The sequence below is a fragment of the Gopherus evgoodei genome, chromosome 9 (genome assembly GCF_007399415.2).
Source record: "Gopherus evgoodei ecotype Sinaloan lineage chromosome 9, rGopEvg1_v1.p, whole genome shotgun sequence".
Taxonomy (NCBI): domain Eukaryota; kingdom Metazoa; phylum Chordata; order Testudines; family Testudinidae; genus Gopherus; species Gopherus evgoodei.
In genome coordinates this window covers 87,480,172-87,498,504 of record NC_044330.1, presented here as the reverse complement: position 1 = coordinate 87,498,504, position 18,333 = coordinate 87,480,172, and the positions used below count along the sequence as shown (strand labels likewise).

The 18,333-nt window shown below is 41.2% G+C and overlaps 1 protein-coding gene across 2 annotated transcripts in view; it reads right to left on the bottom strand.

Annotated features, from left to right (window-relative positions):
• The window catches only part of CHIC1 (cysteine rich hydrophobic domain 1), a 37,701-nt gene extending 19,725 nt beyond the window's left edge, over positions 1 to 17,976 (bottom strand). For both annotated transcript variants that reach the window (XM_030575416.1, XM_030575417.1), the window contains exons 1-2: positions 17,796 to 17,976; positions 3,156 to 3,210 (exon numbers count right to left, since the gene is read on the bottom strand). In XM_030575416.1, the coding sequence (XP_030431276.1) occupies positions 3,156 to 3,210; positions 17,796 to 17,953 (213 nt within the window). In that variant the 5' untranslated portion in view covers positions 17,954 to 17,976. The remainder of the gene's footprint in view (positions 1 to 3,155; positions 3,211 to 17,795) is intronic.
• Between the last annotated feature and the right edge of the window lie 357 nt (positions 17,977 to 18,333).

Below are 18,333 nucleotides of genomic sequence, written 5' to 3'. Positions count from 1 at the left end.
AATACCAATGTGAAATTTCTAAAGATAGTTACAGCACTCAACCCAAATTTAAGAAGCTGAAGTGCCTTTCAAAATCTGAGAGATACCAAGTATGGAGCATGCTTTCAAAAGTTGTAAAAGCGCAACACTCTGATGCAAAAACTACAGAACCCAAACCACCAAAAAGGAAAATCAACCTTCTGCTGGTGGCATCTGACTCAGATGACGAAAATGAACATGTATTGGTCTACACTGTTTTGGATCATTATCTAGCAGAACCCATCATCAGCATGGATGCATGTCCTCTGGAATAGTGGTTGAAGCATGAAGGGACATATGAATCTTTAGCGTATCTGGCACATAAATATCTTGCGACGCTGGCTATAACAGTGCCTTATGAATGCCCGTTCTCACTTTCAAATGACATTATAAACAAGAAGTGGGCAGCATTATCTTCTACAAATGTAAACAAACTTGTTTGTCTGAGCAATTGGCTGAACACAAAGTAGGACTGAATGGACTTTCTCGGCTCTGTAGTTTTACATTGTTTTATTTTTGAATGCAGCTATTTTTTGTACATAATTCTACATTTGTAAGTTAAACTTTCATGATAAAGAGATTGCACTACAGTACTTGCATTAGGCGAATGAAAAATACTATTTCTTTTGTTTTTTACAATGCAAATATTTGTAATAAAAAATAAATATAAAGTGAGCACTGTACACTTTGTATTGTGTTGTAATTGAAATCAGTATATTTGAAAATGTAGTAAACATCCAAAATATATAAATAAATGGCATTCTATTATTGTTTAACTGTGCAATTAATCGCATGGTTAATTGTGATTAATTTTTTTAATCACTTGACAGCCCTACTTTTTATCCCGCAGGAGATTATTTGTTTATTTCAAGATTTCTGTAATTGAGAACAGATTCTCAAATTGGTATGGGAAAAAGGTAAACACAGATTCTAATTTCTGAAAACAAAAAATATACAGTAGAACCTCAGAGTTACAAACACCAGTTATGAACTGACCAGTCAACCACACACCTGAACTGGAAGTACGCAATCAGGCAGCAGCAGAGACCAAAAAAAAAAAAAAAAGGCAAATATAGTACTGTGTTAAATATATTAAAAAAAAAAAACCCTAAATACTACTAAAAAAATATAAAAGGGAAAGTTTAATTTTGTTTTGCTAAGGTAAGGAAACTTTCTGTGCTTGTTTCCTTTAAATTAAGATGGTTAAAAAGCAGTATTTTTTCCCTGCATAGTAAAATTTCAAAGTCAACATTCAGTTGTAAACTTTTGAAAGAACAACCATAATGTTTTTTTCAGAGGTACAGACATTTCAGAGTTATGGACAACCTCCATTCCCAAGGTGTTCGTAACTCTGAGGTTCTACTATATCCTGCACTCAGTTATATCAGATATGATTTATTATTTACAACATTATATGAAAGCCCTCAACAAGTAAGAATGAAAGGGGGATATAAGAAACCAGTCAACTTCTATTTTTTCCCTCTGAATCTAAAGAAGAGAAAAGTCAGTTGACCTGTAATGAAAATGTTTGCTATCGAACCTGGAGAATGCTCATAAACCAGTTAATGCTGAAAACACCATTAAGAGGAAAATATGAGAGACACTGACGTTTCCATTAAAGTTTTATTTAAACTAGCATTTGCTAATTTCAATATTGAATTATGCTTTAACAATTATTCATGAAATTTTCCATACTGGTAGCTTCATTTATAGAAAAATATGCTTATTTGAAACATCTGTTGAGTTTTCATATTCTTTTCAAATCGAGTTTAGTTTGTTGCTTTACATCAAGGAATTATTTCTGAAAGTTTAACTTAAGGCCCAGGAGACTACAACAACATGTAACATGGCAAAAAACCCTTTAGTGATACTGGGTCTGATTCAAAACCCAATGATGTCATTGAGATCCTTTCTCTAATCTGGGATTAGGCCTAGATTTACCAGGTTGCCTTCTGACACCTTAAAAATCCAAATGGCAACTTGCCTTTTCACCATTTAATTCAACTGTTGTCAAATAATATGTGGGACAGAGACACAGTATTTTCATAATCATCATGTTCCAGGAGGAGAAACAGGTGGATTTGTCAGAACCAGACAGGGGATGCCATCCAAATGCATGTATGTACAATGTTAATATGACTCAATAGCGAGTGCAAAGGCAGTAGGAGACCTTAGCTACATGCTTTGTCATTAGGGAGAGTAACAAGAGCTGAACCTTTCACCCCCAGATTCTGAAAGGGAATAGTATACAGTATGGGGTGAAACAAGGGAAAAGTAAGAGTAATATAACTGAATTTAAAGGTATGAAAGACATGAGAAAAGTCAAAGTCAGAATAAAGCAGCACAAATCTGAAATAGAGGTATGTATGAACAAGGAAAGGTTTTAAAGCAAGAACCAAGAATCTGGTCACAACATTTCATTAATAGATGACTATCAATTTAAAAAGGGGATTTCTGCTAATCTCTGTCAGTCAAGATACAGAATACTATGAAAAGTGGGAGAATTTCCTCCAAAGACGTGGTGAGCCAACTGTACGTTTTCTTCTGCAAAATATCATCTCTACAAATGACCAAATAACTATAGATGTGCTTAGCAAAGCAATCAAACTTTTTTCCATTTACAGGCTTACACCGGAGGCCAGACAGTCTATGGAGAAACGGAATTCCACCCCCCACCCAAAAAAAGTGTTAAATTGAATTCAGTGCTTGAGAGAGAAACCAGATTGAAAGGCACTGAGGTCTTTTATTTAATCCATACACAGGCTTCTGGATCCAGAAACCCAGGGTGTGGCATTGTCATGTTTTGAAGAGACTGCCTATAGAGGAGTGAAGATACTGTAGGTGATGTCAGACCCCCTTGGTCTTTCTTTGCTCAGATTGCCAATGACTGCAATTGTGGTGAGTAGTTTTTATGATGTGGAGATATGCACTAGGAACTGGGCAGCGATTGCCAAATTGGTTCATGTAGGACAGAGTAGCAGACAGTAACAACCTCCTGTCACTACTGACCTGGAAAGGATTTGGCTTAGACTTATTCTACTTGAATTCAAGAACAATGCTTCTAGACATTTGTAATGCACAAATTATTGGATGAAATGTCTTCCGAATTTAAAATTTCAATGCAAACTCAGACTTACCTTTCCTGTCAGGACAGAAGGAAATTCTGTGTCAAACCTGTTGCTCAAGCCAAACCTTGAAGATAAAAGAGACAAACAAAATATATTCCATCCAACTTATTTTATGTGTCCCTTTTTATAATATAAGTTATGCAACACTTGATTTGGTGTTTAAGGAAAAAAAAGAATGAGAGTAGAATGTTTTCCTATATTTGTTTGTACTATTAACAGATTATGTAAGTTTTCATAAATGTAAAGTGTTTTTACACCTAAAATGCTTTTACAGAAAAAAAAATTGTGACTAGAAGTGTAGCTTGTTGCCTTCTTGAAGCAAGTAATTTTTAAACAGATGGCCAGGCAAAGAATTCTCAGAAAACAGAAGTAACTCAAATTTAAATCAAATTTAAATAAAAAAATACTATTAATATTAGACTCCAATTGCAATTTGAAGAGGTCAATTAATCGTTTTATACAAGTTATTAGTTTGTGCTTGTTCATGTCACAAATTCACATATAGCAGATATATCTAGCAATAAATAAACGAGTTTGTCTTCCCTATACAAACCCTGTAGCCTAATATTTAAGAACAGTTATATTAAGTTGAAGCAAATTCACACATGCAATACCTATGAAAACTCATGCATACCATAGATTTTAAGGATTATGAATTTTAAGCAAAATAAATTTTACATTCATCAACAATAGTGGCTGGATTTCTATCAGAAAAGTAGTTGTGTAAAATTTACACATTGCTCAGCAATAGGCAGTGAAACCTAAAGGGAGCCAGGTATCTTGCAGAGCTTAGTAGCTCTGCAAGGAAACTGGAAATAGGAGTAGCTCCTGATCCTACACACTGAAAATTTTAATCAGTTTAGTAAGTAAACTGGTTTGTAGATTGCCAGGTTCATGCTTAAACATGTCACTTGGTGCGGTGAAAGCTGCTTTCTTTTTACAAGTGTAAAACTAAGAAGTTAAATAGGTTCAGAGGCTAATCCTGCCACTCAGCAAGCACCTTGTGGCTTTGTTATGATTGCTGGGTCCCTGAGATATTTCACTTCCTTCTCCTATGAAGCTCTACCCTTCACAGTTCTACAGGGTCCTGTGATATACATGGCCTCACTGAGCTACAAACTTTTATACTTGAAGAAACAAAGCTGTTTACTGTGCACTGAGTTTAGTGCTTCACTACAAACCCTACTAAATTATCCTACCTAGTTACTTCCAGCCTTTCCTTTTAATCATAATATTCCTTTGATGTGTTGTGTACAGTTATATTTCTTGTAGCAATCTTTGTTAAGTGTTTTTTGGGGATGGGGAGAATATGCATAACAAGCCTCCAAAAACAAAAACTAAGACAAATCACAAGTTCTCCCCCTCAAAGTTACATCAGTCATCTATGCAAATTCCAACATTGCTGACCACCACACATGTCCACCACCATTCTGCATACCGTAACACCACAGACGAACCTGACAATTTAACAGTGATACTCAGAGTGCGGTCTGAAGCCGCAAGTGGCTCTTTGCAGTACTTATTAAAACACTGTGTGATTTAATTATTAACCAATCTAAGTTAACAACCAGTCAGGATGCTTTTACTATGTTATTAACCAATTAAGTTAGGCTGTGAGAATTATTTATATAATCAATTCACATGACTGTGACTCTTGGGTAATGTTGATCGCTAATTTGGCTCCTTAACCACTCAGGTCTTAGTATCACTGATTCAACACATGAAATCGGCAGTGTAGATTAGTGCATAATTAACTCTTAACAAAAGTGAAGCATAACAAAGAGAACTGGTGCAGTCTTAGAAAAACTCTATAACTAAGCCCATTACAATGTTTGTCAACAGTACTAGTGAAGTCTTATAAAGCATTCAAATAGCTAATATAACAGTCAGAGCCATGACGCTAGTAATCTGTTAAAAGCAGCACCTGCATAAAATGTGCAATAAAAAAAATAAAAATCAGATATACATAAATGTATACCTGAGGTTGCACCTCAAATGCACACCTGATGCCATGCTTAAATAAAACTAGGTGGTCATTTCGTTTCATTTATAGTTTGTCAATTAGGACACTCAAATGCACACTTAAATTCTAGAAGTCAGCTGGCTAAGTAGCTGAAGTGTCGTGTTGTTACTCCGTACGTCTGCTCAATGGTCCAACTTTTACAGAAATGCTTTTGTCCTTTTCATCTTCCTCAAGTATCTGCATTCTTAATTTCTTATATAGTATAAACATTAGCGTATCATTTCTAACTAAGTATATTAATAGTTCTTACGCACAGCAATAGCAACCCAAGACTACAGTTTGTAAAAGACAAATTTTAGACCCATGGTGCTAAAGAAACATTATAAATCTAGTAATAGAAAGCAGAAGTACTACAAGTCAAAACAGACATTTCTCATTAATATTTACAAAGAGTTAATTTCTATTAATCTTCACTGTAAACACTAATTCTTAAATTAAACTCGTGTTTGTTTTGGATTACCTTTAAGCATTTAGACAAATACAAAGGTTACTAAACTTTATCTTGTTTTCACTTTCTGCCAATGTATTTTGACATGCCAGAATTCATTTTCAGTTTGTCTTCTTATTTAAACCTACATAACTACAAGAGTAATAAGATAGTCTTTATTTAACCTTAAGGAAAAAAATTAGGTGTACAAATACATAACTAGCAACTGAAGAAGTCTGTTCTTGAGCATCTACTATGGGATTTCCCAACTATTAGCAAAGATGGATCTAAATCAGTTTACAAAATCTGAGCAATAAAATAAGACAATATAATTGTATTTAGATACCCCATTTTGAAAATTGAGACACTTAATATAATTCTGAGGTACTCATTGATTTATGTCCCTTTAAAATTCCTTCAGCACAACCAACCCCACCAATGGGGAAAAATAGATGAGTACTTTTCAATTACATTTGGTAAGAATGACAAGCGCTTTTCTAAAATAGCAGTGTATATTTTACTGAGTAGACTTTGAAGGCATTATTGTAGCACACCTTCACCACTACTGTATCAGTCCCAAAACCATTCCCTCCAATTTCAAATAAAAATTGTAATGTATAACACATTCAAGAAAGCTCAACTGAGGATCTGTATCTTGTTTACAACCAGATTCTCTTACTCATTTTTACAGATGAGATGTCTGAGACCTTGTCTACGTTGAGAGTAAAACTGTGCTAAATTACATGTTTAGACAGCAGTTCCTTGCAGGGTTCTAGCATATTTTTATTACTGTGTGCCTAGCGGTTCCCTCTAAGAACCATGCTTCATGTTCTACTATGCAGTTCTCAGATAACCAAAATCCCTACTCACAGCAGCCAGGGAGCCATTCAACAAGCCTACTAGCAACAATAATTTCTGAGCCCTGAATTCAGATCCATAGATTCCAAGGCCAGAAGGGACCATTGTGTTCATTTAGTCTGACCTCCTCTATACTACAGGCCAAAGAACTTCCCCAAATGAAATTCCTAGAGCAGATTTTTTAGAAAAACATTCAGTCTTGATTTAAAAATTGTCAGTGATGGAGACTCTACTATGACCCTTGGCAAATTGTTCCAATGGTTAATTACAATCAGTGTCAAAAATATATGCCTTATTTCAAGTCTGAATTGGACTAGCTTCAACTTCCAGTCATTGGATTATGTACCTTTCTGATAGTTTGAAGAGTCTATTATTAATAATTTGTTTTCCATTTAGATACTTACAAAATGTAATCCAGTCACCCCATTATCTTTGTTACGTAGTTTGCGCTCTCTGAGTCCACCACTAGAAGGTAGGCTTTCTATGACATATGTGTGAGTTATAACATAGAATCATAGAAATGTCAGGCTGGAAGGGACCTCAAAAAGTCATCCAGTCCAGCCCCTTGCCCTAAGGCGGAACCAGGTAAACCCAGACCATCCCTCACGTGTTTGTCCAACTTGTTCTTAAAAACTTCCAATGACAGAGATTCCACAATGTGCCTTGGCAGCCTATTCCAGAGCTTAAATTAAATACACTTATAGTTAGAAAGTTCTTCCTCATATCTACCCTAAATCTCCCTTGCTACAGATTAAGCACATTACTTCTTGTCCTACCTTCAGTGGAGGTGGAGAACAACCAATCACTCTCTCTTCATAAGAGTCCTTAACATACTTGAATACTGTTATCAGGTCTCCCCTTAGTCTTCTTTTTTCAAGACTAAACATGCCCCCGTTTTTTTAATCTTTCCTCAATAGGTCAGGTTTTCTAAACCTTTTATCCAATTTGTTGCGGTGCTCTGGACTCCCTCCACTTTGTCCACATCTTCCTAAATGTGTGGTACCCAGAACTGGACACAATACTGCAGCTGAGGCCTCACCAGTGACGAGATGATGGGACAATTACCTCCTGTGTCTTAAATATGAAACTCCTGCTAATACACCCCAGAATAATATTAGTCTTCTGTGCAACTGCATCACATTGACTCATATTCAATTTGTGATATACTATAACCCCAAATGCTTTGCAACAGTACCACCACCTAACCAGTTATTCCCCATTTTATAACTGTGCATTTGATTTTTCCTTCCTAAGTGAAGTACTTGCCATTTGTCTTTACTGAATTTCTTCTTGATTTCAGACAAACTCTCTAATTTGTCAAGGCCATTTTGAATTCTAATCCTATCCTCCAAAGTGCCTGCAACCCCTCCCAGTTTGGTGCCATCCACAAATTTTACAGACAGACTCACCACTCCATTATCCAAGTCATTAATGAAAATATTGATTATTACCAGACTCCAGACTGAACTCTACAGGGCCCCAAGATACACCCTCCCAGTTGGACAGTGAACCACTGATATTTTATAACTGCTCTCTGAGGCCTGGTCTACACTACACGTTTAAACTGAATTTATCAGCGTTAAACCGATTTAATGCTGCACCTGTCCACACACAACGAGGCACTTTATATCGATCGGTACAGAACAACTGGTAACTGTCTCTGCTACCTTGCAAAGGCAAATGAATGCTGCTGTGTAGCACTGCAGTACTGCCTCTGTCAGCGGCATCTAGTACACATACGGTGACAGTGACAAAAGGCAAAACGGGCACCATGGTTGCCATGCTCTGGCGTCTGCCAGGGCAATCCAGGGAAAAAGGGCGCGAAATGATTGTCTGCTGTTGCTTTCATGGAGGAAGGGATGAGTGACGACATTTACCCAGAATCACCCGTGACACTGTTTTTGCACCATCATGCATTGGGATCTCAACCCAGAATTCCATTGGGCGGGGGAGACTGTGGGAACTATGGGATAGCTACAGGATAGCTACCCAGAGTGCAACGCTCCAGAAATCAACGCTAGCCTCGGTACATGGACACACACAGCCGAATTATTCTCCTTTGTGTGGCTGCGTGCACTCGACTTTATACAATCTGTTTTACAAAACCGGTTTATGTAAAATCGGAATAATCCCATAGTGTAGACATACCCTGAGTATGGTCTTTCAACTAATTGTGCACTCACCTTATAGTAATTGCATCTAGGCCACATTTCCCTAGGTTGCTTATGAGAATGTTCCGTGGGACTACATCAAAAGCCTTACATGGTGATTCAAAAAGTCAAACTGTGTAGCATAGATAGGCTTGGCAGAATATGATTTTTTTTTAATAATTTTACAGATAATGGTGTTTATTTGTAAGTATTTTTTTTAATTTTTATTGATTTAAATCTTCACAGTTGTACAAAGTTATCACATCAAAATATAAGTAAATATCCTTAAATCAAATCCTTAAGTTCTCAAGCAACATTTTTCTTACTCTGCCTGTCTGATAATCAAATTTAAATTGTGGAAATATTTTTTGGTGGTTCGTGTATGTACGGTGAAATTGATGTTCACTGATATTTACCGGTAAAAAAATCTAATACTTCCAAGCCTCAGTATAGATGGGCCTATGGCATAAGAAGGTTGAGTACTTGTCCAAGTTCACAAAATGAATTAAACATCCCCAGAGGAGGAAGAATTGGAGCACAACAATAAGTGAACAGGCTGTCATCTTCAAGAGATGGAGTCTTGAGTAAGGGGCAAACCACAACTATTTAAAAGAGGTTGGCATCTTGCTCTCATGCAAGGAGACTGTAATCAATTGCATTAGTGGCTCTAACACTTTCTCATTGGCTTTCTCCAGCCACAACAGACACAGATCATAGTTATCCCCTAGCAACTCTTAAAACAGCAAGTGAAGCAAAGTAGTTTTTGCCAGATGAAACTAAGTATTTGTCCTATAAGTAATTTAAACTAAGATTTTAGTAGGTGGCCACTAACTGTGTGTTGCTCTGTAGGTGAGCTACTTGACATGTGTGGGGTTTGATATGCAAAAGTAATGAGCATTCACGACTGCCACTGAAATCAATGGGAGCTGTGGATGCTTAGCATCTCTGATAATAAGGTATTAGCATAAATTCGGGAGACAGGGGATCTTGAATTCTAATTCTGCCTCTGCCATGGATTCAATGTGTGACCTCAGATAAGTTTCCACCTCAGTTTCTCCATCTGTAAAATGGGGAGAATTTTATGAATCTTGCTGACAGATGTGGAGATACATTCATGAATATTTGTGATGCACTCAGATTCTATGACTGGAAATGGTTGGGTCTTTACACTAATTGAATCTATTTCCCCATGTTAAGTTCTCCTCATGCCTTCTATGGGTCATCTCGATTATCACTTCAAAGGTTTTTTTTCTCCTGCTGATGATAGCTCATCTCAATAGATTGGCCCTTACAGTTGGTATGGGTACTTCCACTTTTTCATGTTCTCTGTATGTATAAATATCTTCTGTCTGTGTGTTCCATTCTATGCATCTGAAGAAGTGAGCTGTAGCCAACGAAAGCTTATGCTGAAATAAATTTGTTAGTCTCTAAGGTGCCACAAGTACTCCTGTTCTTTTTGCGGATACAGACTAACACGGCAGCTACTCTGAAACCTCAGATTCTATAGCGATAAGTGCTCCAGTAAAGGCCATGAAGGAATAGTTAATTTTATATTCCGTACAGGGTTTTGATGGTATGCAGTAAACAAGGCAAAGATCACACATTGAATGCTGAGGATAAAAAGATACTGAATTGCCTCATTCCCTGATCATCATCCATCCTATATACTTTATGCAGGGATCTTATGGAAAAAATAGTATATGATGCCACTAATCATCATATCATGATGCATATGCAAAAGGGGCAGAATTCAGGTGGCATAGGCATTTCCTATCTTTTAAAACTGAAAGTGATAGGCAACCTAAATATACGAGTTGCAACTAGCACCCACTATAATATCAGCTGAATAACAAGTTCTCTAGCCCTTAAAATGCACAGGCAAAAGGTCAGCAGAAGAATCAGTACAAATAGCAAAAAACTTGATTAAAAAAAAAGGCCTTAGTGGAATCCGGGGATCCATATTTAGTATTGTAGCATATTGCAGGCCACCTTAAACTGCTTTACTAGGATCACCATGGGCATAAAACCTTCGCACCAATATCTAACGAGTTTCTTGAGCCTCTTAACCCTGAAGTAATTACATTCAAGGAATCTGGACCAGAAGGTTAGATGGGAATAAGAACAATTATCTTCTGCCTCACTGCAAGTGGTAGATAATGCCAATATTCCAAAAGGGCTGGCAACCTGCCAAGATACGTTATACCATTTGTACCAAGATCATGCATCATAACCATCCATAAGGCTCAGTTCTAAAGGAAGAACAGAAGATATCTAAATAAAACCCAAGGAGTACAATGGGTCCCTGTCTCTCTCTATGGTTTTCATTGACTAGGTGAGCCTATATTACTTCTGTCAGAACAGGAGTGCTATCAGGAGTATTCTAGGCATCTTCAAAAGACAAACAAGCCTCCTGGTGGCCTATCCAACAGGCCACTTATGAAAGGTATTGTTTTCAACAGAAGAAGTGGCTTTATGACACAAAGGGCAGGTCCAGACTAGGGCTTTAAATCAATTTTAAGAGCTCTAAATCGATTTAAAGCTGTAACTGTCCACACTAAAGAGTGCATAAAATCGATTTTAAGGGTCCCTAAAATCGATTTCGGAACTCCATCTAAACGAGAGGAGTAACCCCAAAATCGATTTTTTAAAATCGATTTTATGCTAGTGTGGACGGACATCGAATTTAATGGCCTCCGGGACGTATCCCACAGTGCTCTAGTGGCCACTCTACACAGGTAAAGGAACTCTACTGCTGGCCAGGTAAACAGGAAAAGCCCCGGGAAATTTGAAATTCTATTTCCTGTTTGCACAGCGTTGAGCTCTCAGCAGCAGAGAGAACAATGCAGTCTCCTGAAAATAGGAAAAGAGCTCCAGCATGGAACACACAGGAGTTACTCGATCTGATAGCTGTATGGGGAGAAGAGTCAGTGCTTTCAGAACTGCGCTCGAGCAGACGAAATGAGAAAACCTTTGAAAAAATTTCTAATGCCATGCGGGAGAGGGGACATACCAGGGACTCGTTACAGTGCCGAGTGAAAGTGAAAGAGCTCAGACAGGTGTATCAGAAGACCAAAGCAGCAAAGGGCAGGTCAGGCTCTGCCCCCAAAACATGCCGGTTCTACGACGAGCTTAACGCAATATTGGGGAACTGCGCAACGACGAACCCCCCCTTGTCTGTGGATTCAGAGGTGGGCGTCGTGATTCCTGCCACTACGGAAGTTTTATTTGACGGCGATTATCAGTATGATGAGGACCAAGAGGAGGAGGCTCCAGCAGAGAGCACAGAGCATTTTATCCCCCCAAACAGCCAGGATCTTTTCCTCACCCTAACTGAGGTTCCCTGCCAGCCATCTCAAGCCAGTACTCCAGAAAATGAAGCTGAGGAACCGTCCTCTGGTGAGTGTAATTTCTTTTAATAAAAGCTTCGGTTTAATGTAAGCCTTTTTTACTGGGTGCTTCAAATCACTACCTGTACTTAGAGTCACTGGAACAGCCTGTTAACATGTCTGGGGATGGAGTGAAAATCCTCCAGGGACATCTCTATGAAGCACTCCTGGAGGTACCCCAAAAGCCTTTGCAGAAGGTTTCTGGGTAGGGCGGCCCTGTTCCGTCCACCATAAAAGGAAACTTTACCACGCCATGCCTGCAGCACATACTCAGGAATCATCGCATGACAAATTTTAGCTGCGAATTGCCCTGGTGACTGCTTACATTCGAGAAGCATGATTTCCTCTTTCTCTGTCTCTTATCCTCAGGAGAGTGATATCGTCCATGGTCACCTGTTAGAGATTAACGTACTTTTAGTGAAAGGGAACAGAGATGCGCATACAGTCGGTCCTTCTGTGCTGACCAAGCAGATTAAAAACCTTTCCTAAAACAGAGACCCATGAGGTGGTTGTTAGAAAAGTCTCCATCGTAACAGGGAGGATTCCTCCAGCACTTGGCCATCATGACTCACGGCAATTTGTTGCCATGGTAGAGGGGGGATGGGGTGAGGTAGATGGATTTCATGCGTGCTGCGAAGTGCAGCACAAGTGGGAGGGAAGTGGTAGCATGTCCCTGTCCATGGCTTAAGAAAAGAAAGCAATGTTGTTCCTTAAGGCACTTTGCTCCGTTCATGCTACCTGACAGTACAATCGACTACACGGATTACTAGCCATAAACTTACCATTTTCTCCGGACACGGTCTGTGTGCTCCCTGACCTGCGTCTGAGCAGAAATCTCTGTCCTCAGCCACAAGCAATAAGTATTAAAGGAATCCTAAGGCGACCTTGTGGTAAAGTAACATGTTCAAGGTTTTTTAACAGGCACAGGTCAGTGAGGAGAAAGACTGTATGCATTGTTTTGTGAAATGTGTCTCTTATGATTCTTCTATCACTTTTTCCTATCCCCACCCCCCCCACACACAGCTGCACATTTCTCCAGCCTCCCTCTCCCTTCTCCTGTACGTAGGGGGGGTATCATAAGAAGACTGAGGAAAAGGAGGACGCGTGAGGACATGTTCACCGAAATTATGGCAGTAACCCGTACAGAGAGAGCTCAGCAGGGGGACTGGAAACAATTGGTCGCAAAGTACAGGGAGGCTGCCAGTCAACGCGAAGACAGGAGGGACCAACGCAAAGACAGGAGGGACACCAAAAATGATGTCAGGTGGCAGGAAGATCAGCGCTGGCGAGCAGCAACGGTGGATCTTCTTCGTGATCAGACTGACATCCTCCGCGATATGCTGCAAGAGCTCCGTGGTATCAGAATGTCCCTACAGCCCGTGTATAACCTCCCTCAGTACTCACCCTGTCCCACACCTTCCAGAACCAGGCGTGTAAGAACGCGTGGGGGAAGGCTCTCTGCACCAGCCCCCTCCACTGCTGCGGACACTCCAACCAGAAGGCTTTCATTAAATTGAAAAGCCCTTTGTGTCCTGTTTTTTCCCTCCTCTAATGCCCCAAACTTCTCCCATGGCACCTTTGCCTATTTTTACTCTCAGGTCATGCTGTTAAGGCAGTGTGAGTGTAGTTTGGTAATGAAGTAAAGCAAGCAGCTTTTGGAAAGCTGCACGGAAGCTAGTTATCAGCATCAGGAGTTGACAATTGGGGATATGGGTAATACCGGGAAAACAAAGAAAGCAGCCATACCGTACCCTGGTGCATGAGAATTCTTGTTCTGTCTTCTCTGATGCACTTTCTTCTTTCCAACCTCCCTCCCCCTTCCTCCAAACCTCCCTTGCTCCGTTCCCCATAGAACGCCGAGTTATGAAATTTCATGCACAGTATTGTAACAACAAGCATGATGCTTGATTGCTGAAAGGGTCTGATTTTAAATAAAGAACACAATTTTTTTTAACAAATAATAGTAACTTTATTTTCAATAAAAAAGCAGTTAAGGAAGGTTGCAGGTACGGTGCCTTGCAGCAGACGGAAGCAGCAAATGGTGGAGGTAGGTAATAATAGTGAAATAAAGATTTATATGTTTTTCAACGGACAGCTCTTGCAAGTAACCTAAGCAAGCAGTTGTGGAATGCTGCAGGGAAGGTATCTTGCAGCAGCAAGACTGCATAGACGGGGAGGGCAGCAATCAATTGAAAGGAAAAATCAGCATTCAAACTGTACCCTGGCCCATGAGGAAGCTACTTTTCAGTGCTTCTCTGATGCTCACAGCATCCTGGTGTGATCTTCTAATTGCCCTGGTGTCTGGCTGCGCATAATCAGCGGCCAGGTGGTTTACCTCAGTCTCCCATCCCGCTATAAAGGCCTCCCCCTTGCTCTCACAGAGATTGTGGAGCACACAGCAAGCAGCAATGACAAAGGGGATATTGGTTTGGCTAAGATCTGAGCGAGTAAGAAGCGTTCGCCATCTCGCCTTAAGCCTGCCAAATGCACATTCTACCACCATTCTGCACTTGCTCAGCCTGTAATTAAACAACTCCTGAGCACTGTCAAGGCTGCCTGTGTATGGCTTCATTAGCCAGGGCATCAAGGGGTAGGCTGGGTCCCCAAGGATAACTATAGGCATTTCGACATCTCCAACTGTTATTCTCTGGTCAGGGAAGTAGGTCCCTTGCTGCAGCCGTTTAAACAGTGTAGTGCTCCTGAAGACACGTGCGTCGTGAACCCTTCCTGGCCATCCCAGGTGGATGTTGGTGAAACGTCCCTTGTGATCCACCAGGGCTTGCAGAACCATTGAAAAGTACCCCTTGCGGTTTATGTAATGGGCACCCTGGTGTTCCGGTGCCAAAATAGGGATATGGGTTCCATCTATGGCCCCCCCACAGTTAGGGAATCCCATTGCAGCAAAGCCATCCACAATGGCCTGCACATTTCCCAGAGTCACAACCTTTCGAAGCAGCAGCTTAATGATTGCTTTGGATACTTCCAGCACAGCAGCCCCCACAGTAGATTTGCCCACTCCAAATTGATTACCGACTGACCGGTAGCTGTCTGGCGTTGCAAGCTTCCATATGGCTATTGCCACTCGCTTTTCCACTGTGAGGGCTGGTCTCATCCTGGTATTATGCCGCTTCAGCACAGGAGAAAGCGAGTCACAAAGTTCAAAGAAAGTGCTCTTATGCATGCGAAAGTTCCGCAGCCACTGCGAATCGTCCCACACCTGCAGGACTATGCGGTCCCACCAGTCAGTGCTTGTTTCCCGTGCCCAAAAGCGGCGCGGAACGGGTAGAACCTCACCCATAACCGTCAGGAGCTCCAACGTGCAGGGGCCTGGGGTGTCGGAAAACTCGTTCTCCAGTTCGTCATCGCTGTCGTCCCCGCATTCAGGCATTCTCTCTTGCATTTCTGCATCATGGGTCAGCATTGATAGAACGAGAATGCGTGAAGTATTTACAGTATTCGCGATCAAGGATAAGAGCAGACCTGGATCCATGCTTGCTGCAAAATGGCGTTTTCCTCACTGCAGCCAGTAAAAACCGCGCGAACTGACTGTGTGCCGCTAACAGGAAGGGGGAGGGTGAGGCTGTACCCAGAACCACCCACGACGGGGACTTTGACCCCATCATGCACTGGGCTAGTAACCCATAATTCCAAAGGGCAGGGACCCGTGCAGGAACTGTGGGATAGGTACCCAGAGTGCAACGCTCAAGCAAAAGATGGACGCCAGGGAAAATGGACGCTTAACATCAATGTAAGTAGCTCTAGTGTGGATGCACAAAATCGATTTTATAAACCCTGCTTTATAAAATCGATTTTAAGCACATCGATTTTAGGCTGTAGTCTGGACGTGGGCAAAGTGACTAAAGTTCAGAGATAGCATGTACCGACAGAGTCCATTAAGAGACATAATAGTTCTCATTTGCCAGTGGGTCAGCATCACCTACTCTGACCTTCTAGAGTCCATTTGAGTTTTCTATTGACTGTGTATATTAACCGGTTGTATTAGTTTGAGGTGTTTTAAGATGTAAGAGTGATCTGTATCACATGACTGGGACTAGGCAATAAAGAGCGCTACTATACCATCATTTCTATTTGCCATACCTTTCTTATTCAAAGAGGTGGGGAGGGAAGATGAGAATACCAATAATAAGATCATGCAATTATATAGGCCAAGTACACAACTTGATGATACTGAATCATTTAATGTATTGCTTTCTTTTACCCCTGACTTAGACATCACTAGTTGGCGCATTTCTTGTAGGTATCACACTTGAGCTGGGTTTTGAGAAGGGGACTGAAAGAGAAGCAAATCTAAGGATTAGTTCAGTGAAGGCACTGATGTAATATAGGCATCGGGGAAGAGAGCACAAAGACAGTGTGAGAGAAGTAAACAAATGTGTGATTGAAGCCAATTTTTATCTAAAACATATTTTAAATACTAACTGCATAATTAGTAAGATATGTGCCTATCATTCCAATCACCTTGCTGCTGTGTTACATCCCTTTTATCCCCATCATTTGTCCTTTTTAGACTGTATGCTATTTGGGGCAGGAACTTTGTATTTTTGTGTTTCGAAAGCTCCCAGTACACCAGAAAAATGTAAACAAAAGACTCCCTTAGAGACTAATGCCATCATAGAGAGGACCTCCATCAGCACAAGCAGAAATTCTGTGGTGCCATGGAATAACCTGTACATAAATCAGATTTGGTTTGAGCTAATATTTAGGGATTTACAGATAGAACCAAAACTATATTTGATACTGTGTCTATTAGAATGCAAGATTCTCTTATTCCCCATGCCTCGCTTCAAACCATTAGATCACACCACAGAGAGAAATGCATCATCTTTTAACAGTCCAAACACAAGCATAAGATGAAACATGGTTTATGGAGTTATACAATACACAAATGTGAAATACTGATGATTTCCCATCCCATTTACTGTGTAAGATAAATTATAATCTGTACATTGCCTTATGTTCAATTTCTTCACTGGTAAGAAACAGCCTATTTTTAAACAGCTGACTGTGTTATGCTGATTGATCATTCTATGTATTACGATACTATAAAATAATGGCAAAATTCCTCAATTTATTTAATTTTGTTTCAGATTTTTTCATTATAAAACTTCTGAACTGCCCATGGTAAAAATGGTAAAAGTTAAATTCAGTAACTCAAATGTTTCAAATTTACAACACAACACACCCAGATGTCCTCTCTCTGCAGTACTGCGTGGAGGCCCAATGGCTGAGTTGAACCCAAGAAGGAATATAGTAAAATTGTGGGCACAGACACTTAAATCATCCATTGATTCTATTGTCTTGTGGTGTTAACTTTTAAACCCACGCAGGAACTATTTTCAGTCTGGAGCAATGAACTTAAGATACTAAGTGTTGGTCAGCTGTTTTTTCTGCAGCTAGAATAGATAGATAGTGACAAGGTTTTTGGTTGACCCAAGTTGCTGGAAAATAGGATGTTTCCCAGCCTAAGGCAAAGCATACACAAAAGAAACAAAGATGTAAAGAAGCCAGGCCTGAGTCACAAAGCCCTTAGGCAGGGAGCTACTTTTGTTGCATTATTCGTGGTAGTGTTGACAGAGCAGCCCGAAGCCAAGAACACTTCCTGATCGCCTCCACCCACAGCAGCAGCAGCAGCAGCATCCCCACCAGCACGGATCTGACTGCTCAGCAAGGCAGCTCCCCCATCACGCGGGGCTCCTGCCCACACTCCCTCAGCCCCGCTTCCCCTGCCTGCCGCCCCTTACTCGCTCACCCTCACCCCCGCCCCCAGTAGCCCCCACGCCTTACACGGTGATGTGCCCGGCGCCCCGTACCGCCACAGGGTCTGGCGCGTCTCGGGGCCGGGGCAGCTCCTGGCTCCTCACCACCGGCTCGGACTCCTCCTCCTCCTCCTCCAGCTCATAGATAGTGTCGAAGTCTGCCATATTGGGGAGCAGTACGCTCATCTCCCCCCGCCCCCACCGAAACGCCCAGTGCGCATGCGCACTGACCCGAGGTGGGCGGGGCTCGGGCCGCTCGTGGAGGGTGAAGGGGAGCCGCTGTGTGCGCATGCGCTGCCTGATGGTCTAGTTCTTAGTCCTGCGTGCCCGTTCTCCCGGTTCTCAGCAAAGCCAGGTGGTGGGGGCAGCTGCTGTCTAGGGCCCCGTCAGGTCATGGCAGCCAAGGTCCCTCCGCCTGTGTGTAAAGGGGGTGGGCAGGCTGGGGGCCCCCCGTGGCCACTGGAGGCTCCCGAGGCTAGGCGGGTCGGGTGCACAGCAGCCCCGCGGGCTCAGCCCGGTTGTCCCGCCGTAGCCATTACCTCGTGCCTCAGAAAGCAGCGCCCCCA